The sequence below is a fragment of the Camelina sativa genome, chromosome 6 (assembly GCF_000633955.1).
Source record: "Camelina sativa cultivar DH55 chromosome 6, Cs, whole genome shotgun sequence".
Lineage (NCBI taxonomy): Eukaryota > Viridiplantae > Streptophyta > Magnoliopsida > Brassicales > Brassicaceae > Camelina > Camelina sativa.
The window spans coordinates 12,019,511-12,028,105 of NC_025690.1; the positions used below are offsets into that span (position 1 = coordinate 12,019,511).

At 36.4% G+C, this 8,595-nt stretch overlaps 3 protein-coding genes across 3 annotated transcripts in view; all 3 read right to left on the reverse strand.

The window, feature by feature from the left end:
* On the reverse strand, nucleotides 3,351-5,124 carry LOC109133321. The gene is made up of 2 exons (XM_019246330.1): nucleotides 5,019-5,124; nucleotides 3,351-4,128 (listed from the first exon to the last, which is right to left on the reverse strand). The coding sequence occupies exons 1-2, from the start codon at nucleotides 5,122-5,124 to the stop codon at nucleotides 3,467-3,469; spliced, it is 768 nt and encodes a 255-aa protein (XP_019101875.1). The 3' UTR covers nucleotides 3,351-3,466.
* LOC104791002 (inactive ubiquitin carboxyl-terminal hydrolase 54-like) lies at nucleotides 5,859-8,328 on the reverse strand (the record flags this gene model as incomplete). The annotated part of the gene is given in 8 exon segments (XM_010516801.1): nucleotides 5,859-6,266; nucleotides 6,345-6,431; nucleotides 6,583-6,716; nucleotides 6,812-6,959; nucleotides 7,059-7,334; nucleotides 7,418-7,633; nucleotides 7,740-7,909; nucleotides 8,233-8,328. Coding segments are annotated over 8 exon segments (1,211 nt in total), but the record flags the coding sequence as incomplete, so codon positions are not given.
* Nucleotides 8,466-8,595, reverse strand: part of LOC104698949 — a 5,493-nt gene continuing 5,363 nt past the window's right edge. The window contains exon 7 of the mRNA XM_010414319.2: nucleotides 8,466-8,498. Within this exon, the coding sequence (XP_010412621.1) occupies nucleotides 8,466-8,498 (33 nt within the window). The remainder of the gene's footprint in view (nucleotides 8,499-8,595) is intronic.

An 8,595-nucleotide genomic window follows, 5' to 3' on the forward strand; every position in this document is an offset into this window, starting at 1 on the left:
TTGGCGTGTTCATCGTCGGAGATCTGAATTTTGACTATTCAGATTTTAACTTTAAACTCATTGAATTTCAACAAGATCTGAAACTCATTGTAAAGAATTAAAGTTGCGGATCTTAGTTTATATACAAATAATGGTGGACCAAAAAACATATATATATATATATATATTATGCAAAAATAAAGAAATATTTATTAGAATATTTTACTCTGTAATTTTTAATATGAAGAATTATTTTTAATCTGAGGGTTTCTAGGTAGCTTGGGGAGGCAGAGGTTATGATGGCCAATCCGAAAATGCATCGTGAGGTGAAGCTATGCTAATCTGTGTTCGAAACTCTTATCTTTAGGTGATTAGCATCCTCGTCTTTGAGTGGTTGTTCGGAGAAGCATCGGATCATGCGGGTCTTGTTTTGTGTCTCTTGGTCGGGTCAGTCGGATGTATTGTCCGTTTTTGGCTTAGGCTCGGAACAATGAAAGTCGGAAAAATCAAGTCTTTCTGATGTTGCGCCTTTTGGTGTCGATACTAATTGGACAAGTCCTACACGCCGATCTTGAGGTACTAATAGCTTGGAATTGCTTTGATCTTTAGTATAGATTTTGGTCTTCTCTGTGTTAGTATTTGTTTTCGTATCATAGGGTAAATTTAGGTGGTTCAAGAGATGATTTCACTCTGAGTTTTGGAGTGTTATCTATCTCATTGTGGTTAAAAAAATATAATGTCTCTCGATCAGATAGCGTTGGATCCGCTAGTGTTTCAGGGTGATACTAGATCGACCCATTGCATTTGGTCTAATTCTATAGAGGTGAATGTTATGTACCTTGAATTTGGATGTTTTCTTTTGGATAATGAATAGTTGAAGTTGAGAGAAAAAAAAAATAGCTTGGGGAGGAAGAGTCTCAACTTATAACGAGAAACTTCAATGTATAATGCAATGACAATCCCAATTTCCTTTTTTTTTTTTTTCTGTTTTTTAATTTATTTACAAAGAAAAAAGTAAATTTTGATAAAAGTATATTCTTCTTTTTCACGGAATGGAAAAGTTGAAAACATGAGCACTGTAGAATCCGTTGAACATCCAGCCAAGTATCCTGCGCCAGCTGACTAGAACATTTTGCACACCTTCTTGGTATAAGAGCGGAAACTGCATAACCAAGAAAAAGAAAGAAGTTAGGTACAAACTTTATGACGGTAAGAAAGATTAAGCTTGTTGTAATAATGCAATGAATAAGTTTACCTTTAGACAATACCGTGCAGAGACATCCTGGTCGAAGACACCAAGAGCAATAACAGGAAGGGATGAGAAAAAGACATTATAAAGAGATAGAAACCAGTCGTTGTAGGCAGGTGTCGATGAGAATGTTGTGTATGTTTCATATAAGAAGAGAGTGAAAACGAATGTAATGTTCTTGTAGAAGAAGTAGCAAATCTGTGAATAAGAGAATACTAGTTAGAACCAAAAGTAATGATTATATTAAAGACTCATGCCACAAAAGGCTGGTCTCAATCTGAAGATATAGGGATGATATTTACCATTGTCGAGATCCACCTTTAACACCAGTGTCCATGGACTGTAACAAACGCTCCAGATATCTGAACTGAGCAATCGCTGGAAATTACAGCCTGAACAAGGATCAGGATTAGCCCACAAAAAGAAACAACACACAACGAAAAGACACAAATGAGTTATACAAATCTATATTGAACCAGCATTCCTTCCACACCGCTAATCCCAACACCTATATCTGCTTCTTGAAGCATTCCAACATCATTAGCGCCATCACCAATTGCTAATGTCGTTTTACCATTTCCAAATTTTACTAGTCTTGTCACCTGCATTGCCATTTCATTCTTGAGAAAATCTTGATAGAGGAAAAAGTATACAAAAGAATAAGTAAAACAAGAACTAACCAGAGCTTTCTGTTTTGGTGATGAACAACAACAGATGACAGACGCACAACCAACAGCTAGCTCAAGAAAGATGTGGTTTACATCATCATCCAACGCGTAAGCAAGTGATTTTCCATCAATGATTAAAGCAAAAGCATCAGAGTTCCCACCAGAGTACTTTAACTGAGTCTTTCCCTTAATTATCTGAGACAAGACATTTTCTTTTGATGCCTGCATGATAGAATTAGACAGATTGATTCATTCATCTAATGCTAATACTATTCAGCTACATATCAAATGTCTCTTGGCTATCTTTACCTTTGTACGTAATGGCATCTTTTTCTCCAGTTTTTTCCAGTGAGAGGATTTCAGGGGTCTCCAAGTTGATTATGATCTGCTTCATGTCTTGTCTGAGCAAACTACACAAAAGGGTTCATAGAGTGGAAAGACAGTAGTAAAAAAAAAGTATGCAGAAACTCAAAGAGGTGATACCATGTCTCCATAAAAAAGTATGCAAAATATTGATAGCAGTCTCCATAATATATTAAGGTGACACCAAGAAATTGATAGCAGTCTCCGTTTTGTCACCGGTCAAAACCCAAATCTTTATTCCTGCTTGAGCAAGCTTGTCTATGAAATCAGGGACCTGAAAGAAATCAAAGGATTAAAAGGGAAAAGATTTGAGTATTTCAATTCATCAATCATATAAATTAGTCATGTAAAAATGTCCTCAGTGGTTTTGCTTACTCCATTTTGAAATTTATCTTCAACAGCAGTAGCTCCAAGGAGAATCAAGTCTTTCTCAACCTTCCCCAGCTTTTGAAAGTTAAGCTGGGGAAGACCTTACCAACGGAATGAGACTAGGCGAAAGCGAAGTCTTTAACTCAGCTCAACAGTCAGCAGAGATCAGTTGTTTAATAGAATTGGCATTTGGTAGCCAAAATTACAGTACAGATTTTTTCACACATAGTAGTTACCACAGCAGAGACGAAAACGTGTAAATATATACACACAGATTTTTGTTTTCTTTCTTTAGCCATTAGAGGCAACAAACAACCCATCAATAACATCCCAGTTTTGTCTCAAAAACACTTCCCATCTTTAGCGTCTCAAACCTGCACTTCTTGTTCCTGTTAACTATGGGGGAAAGTGGGTTTTTCATCTCAAAGCAGAACCTTCTAAGAGTGCTTAAAACAGTAAGAGTCTCTCTCTCTCTCTCTCCGGTTTTGTTTTCTTCTTTGATTTGTGTTCATCTTACTGTTTCAATGTGGTGAAAACTAAAGAGACTCCCAAAACAGAGGATTACAGAGGAGCATGTGGTTGAAGAGAGCTGAGAAAAAGGGATATATAGATCATAGATGGTAATATACTTATGTTCTGGGTTTCTGGCAAAAGAAAGCTTTGTTTTCTTACATGGAAGTACTTTTGTGTAATACAATAAGAGAAAACTTGACAAACATGGATTTGCGTTGGAGCAAAACGTACAAGTTAATACATACTACTAATAATAATGATCAACACTGAGAATACAATACATATATATAGGTGAATTAGTGATCATGCCGTTAAAGTCGTAATCTCAGAAGACGGATCCTAAATTATTTGTGACCAATGTTTGGTAAGTGCCCGCCTCATCAGTGGCTCCCAGAAGTGGATCGTAACCTGCAGGAAACAATGTTGAAGAAAAATCCAAATCCATCCAAGAAAGATCCCAAGCACCACCACCGTTGGCACAAACCCCAAAATTATCTGTCGGAAAATAATCGCTGCCGGAAAAGCCTAACATGAAAGGATCGAGTAGAGAAGAATCCGAAACACCAACATCCCTAGAAACCTCGGAAGCAGCACAAGATCCCATAGCTGTTTCGTGGTAGCCACCGAAGACGACGTCGTTGCCAAACCCTAATCGATCTGAAACCCTATCTTCTTCCTCCTTCCCCGTCACCTTCAGCTTAGGGTTCTTCGAGTTTCCTCTTCTTAATATACTTAGCTTTCGTTGCTTGATTCCAACTAGGTGAGAATCAAGGTCTTCGACATGTCTCCTCAAATCCTCACGCGACAAACCCTTCGTATCAGGGAAGTCGTAGAGATCGCAAGCATTATTCTTTCTTTTGTGATCACTCAACGCATTGAATTTGGCCAACAGCTGCGTTAGCGCTTGTGGTTTCTCTTGCGGCTCTGGCCAGATATGGAGATTGTTGTCGTCGGGAGTGTAACACACGAAACCTTTTTCTTCATCATCTTCCAATCATTATCATCATCAACACAGCACTTCGATCGAGGAGCCATCGGTCGTATACGAGAGAGGAACAGAGTAGTAGTCGTAATCGTAATGAGTTTATTCGATCGCATACCAGAACCTATAAGCGGTCGTAATGAGTTTATTCAGGATTTAATTAGGATATAAGTGAGTTTATATATGAGTAGGTTAAACAAAACAAAAAAAAGGCATTTGCCCTAGACCCCTAATATTAAGAATTTTTGGCCTTTTGGTCCCCAAATTTAAATAATTATTTGATATATTACTAAAATATATATTTTGAATGTTCCTTTTCTTAAGTTTCAAAATTTTATTTAATATATTAAAAAGTATTGCTATTTTATCTTTAGTATTTTACGATATATAGTATACTTTTAAAAATTATAGTATTTTCGTAGATATAAAGTGTTACTTAAGAAAATAGATAAAAAAAATTGTATAATAATATATATTTATAGTATATAACATAAAGTTTTATCTATAATTTATTATAAAAATATATACCTAATTTTAGTTATAAGTTATATAACACTTTTTATCACAAAAAATGTATAATTTTTTTTTCCCCCTCCGAGAGTCTAGGTACAATTTTGATTGATAGTTATCATTGGAGTACTATACAGTTTAAGAGCTTGTTATGGGAGCTTTTACGTTAACCGTTGACGACATATATGATACACATATATAGATCCATTTGGATAACATCTTTGACTCTCTCGAGCCGCTCACTGAGTCACTATTCATCTCTAGCATGCATGGAAGTTTAAAGTTTCAACTATGTCATATCCATTGAAATACAATATGGACGATTACTAATATACCTCTTTTTATCTATTTTCTTATGTTTCAACAAGTTAAATAATCATCTTACTTGAAAGTTCCCAGTCGTCCTCCTGAATACTATCAAGTATCAAGACTACATTATTAGCACAACTTGCGACTTGTGACAGATACTCCCCAAGATCGGCAAGTAGCATGAGGTTGTCATACACCCCACCAATTGTTTGCTTTCTCACCCGCGAGTTCACCTACATCCCTCAAATTTCGTCATTCTCCAAGGAACATTCCCAAAATTCGTCTTTTAAGAGGCGTTCCATTTTCCTCAACCCATCTTCCAAGTACTACAATCCTATTTTAACAATACCGTTTACGGTTTAATCTTAGGATCGAGTTAGATTGGTGTTTACTTAAAAATCAAAAGATCAAGAGAAACAGAAGAAGGATACATAGGCTTTGAATTGTTGTACAGTACGGTGTAGATCGGACTATATTGGTATGCATTATATTAGTTATATTAGACTGTAGTATGTAGCAAAATAGTATGGACTTTATAATGGTAAGGAGCTTTTGAGAAGCGGAATAAAAAATGCAGACTAATAGTAAATTTACAATGGTATGGAGATATATGCTGAAATGCGTAATAGTATGGAGATTTTTAATATGCATTGTTACATACTAGTACGCAATGGTGAATGGTAAATTAAGTGCGGACCAGTCCAATTTTAGTCTGGTCTGACGCACACTATGCAACCATTCAAAGCCATGAATTTAAAAGTTCAACTAATGTATTAACAAGTTTAGTAAATGTTAAGAGATGATACATATAGGTATTTCACTGTACGTATTAGGGTTTCTCCAAGTTCTATCCTAACTTTTAACTTCAATTAAATTAGTTGTTAAGATAATATAAGATAGTATATGACAATAGAGATGACCGACGAAATAGAAGGCTATGTAATAATAATATGAACATATAATTATCCTTAATGTGACAAGGATTTAACCAAGAAAACTACATAAGGTCTTCTAAGACCCTTTCCGCTTAAAATACTTTTGCTTAATCTTAAGACAAAATCTTCTTCCCCATCCTCTCTTAGAACGACTGAGATGAGCAAATTACATCCTTTCCTCTCGAGTTTTCGTTCTGAATGTCAAAAAAACGTACTTACTTCTTTTGTAGTATGTACTTGCGAGATCTCCTAAACTGTAGCAACAGAACTCTACTTGGCTCTGTTTTTCTTTTGGTTCTTTTGATTTAACGTTTCTCGTAGAAGAGAACCTGTGGTTGCAAGTGTCCTCTTTCACACATTGTAAGAACATCACTCCAGCTACCGATCACCTGAAGATATTACATCAAATGGGTGACAATGTTGATGAGTGTATCTGCCTGCAAAGCCCATTGTATTGATGGTCTTACCTTAACGTTTTTGTCATCGTACATGATCCACTGATCGTGTTCATGACTATATGCAAAACAATGATAATGTTGTCCATAATAACAAACCTGCAGTTACAGAAATAGCAAAAGAACAACGTTACCTTTAAGTTTTTAGGGTAAAAGCATAGGAGGAAAATACAAAGCACAGTTGGTTTTAAGTTCAAACCACTCTTCTGCTAATGTCATAGGGAAGAAGAAGAATTCGTAGAATTCGTACCACGGAAACTAAGCTATATGTGCTCTTAGGGTCCAGACCACGATACATGATGCTGATGTCTATCTCTGTATTCAAGGCTGCAAGAGTATCTGCTATGTCTTCCACAGTCTCACACGTGTTTTGCCACCCTAAAACTGCCAGCCCCAAAATAATTAGTGTCAAGACAAAAAAATCAGTGATCTGAAAAAAAAGTTTGCATTCCTCAAAATTTTAACACAACAAGTTTTACCTGTTGTAAAAACATTTGGTGGGGTGGTTAGAATATGGTGGATATGGTTGGGTTTCCCACACCCACCAGTTTCGGGATCACAGGCTAGTTGATGGTTCACCTCGACAAGATTTAGAAGTTCGTCAAATGAATTCTCAGGGTATGTAACCTACAAGGCATAAAGTGGGGAATACAACAGGGAGTTATCTAAAAATATGTGAAAACTCAAGTCTAATGAATAATTTATATAATTAGCATTTCTTTTTACCTTCATGGTGCGTAGGGCACTAGCGTTGATGTTATGGAAAAAGGAAGTGTACTTCATATGCCTGGACTCCAGCCCACAGCTGTAGCAATTCAGTTGCTCAAAAATATCCATTCCAAACAGAGAATGGGCAATACATGTGCGATTGGCACAGTCCCATGAACCCGTACTGTTGCTCTCAGCAGATTCTGTGTCAGACAGGCTTGAGCTTTGAGCAAACGAGCGATGAAGGCAGTCGAAGATTACAGCTAATACTTCTGACGCATCGTTCATCTGAGCCTGTACACCATATGACACCCAAGTTTAGGATCCTTATGAAAACAAAAAGCTTACTCTGTAAAACCAGAGATCAATTCCTTTACCTCTTGGAAAAAACTGCTATCTGGATACAAGTTACTCAAAGCAATCCTAAGAGATGAAGGAGCCACAGGTTCTTTTCGTGATTCACTCGAAGCAACGCTTAAAGCAGTAAAAACTTCATACAAAGAGCAGACAACACAAGGATCTCCCACGTGATGGTGCTCTAGTGTTGAACGCCGTAAGAACTCAGCTCGAAACAACTCCAGATTCCATAGAGACTAAGTTTAAAACAAAATAGTTTTCAGCAAAGAGAAATCTATTGTGCTGGACACTATAGATACTGAATACCCGAGAAATCAAACATTTTTGAAAAGTAAAGGTTACCTGTATGATAACATTCAAAAAGCAATTGTATTCGCCAACTTCATTCTGAAGACCTGTGCCAAATATGGGAACTCCGGTTGGGCTCCAAGACTCCGTTGTAACATAAGATAAACCCCCATCATTGTTTACTTCCAGAAGTGTCGACATATTTCTACCTCCTTGGTACGCATCTGGGTAAACACAATGTTCCGGTGTCAGATGCTTCATAATAAGGGCTTTTGTCAGCACAAAATGATCACAGAACAATATGATGAAAATATAGAGAAGGTAGTAGCTTTTGCATAATTAAAAATGAAAAATAATTTAAGACATCTAAAATAATCAGATACTAAAAATGTGTCCTGAGATGAAAAAAAGGGGTATACACAATAACCCATTCTTCATACAAATGGCATAACAGTCAGAGAATAGTCATGAAATGGGCACTTAACAAGATATCGCAAAATGTTAACAGTCAGGCATGATATGTAAATAGAGATGTTTGAATAACTACCAAGGCTTTGACGCACTGCCTTTTGAAGGTCAGCTTGAAACCTTTCTTCTTCATCGTCTTCAGCTTGTAATTGTCTTAATGTCTTTGTTCCCACATCTGGAATGCAAAGATGGATGATGTTAGAAAACAGTTGCAAGAAATCAATGTTGATACTGTCATTCCTCGTTGACAAATGCTAAAAACAAATTACACTAGTTACAGAAGTATCAGTTTTAACAAATCTAACTGTTTCATTAGTTCCAACAGATGAAAGCAGTTTCATATGTCTAGTTCAGAAAAGCATTAAGCTCAAGAAAAAAAATCTCTATATCGAATCATTATACATCACAACTATCAATGCTTTGAAAACACGAGCCAACGACA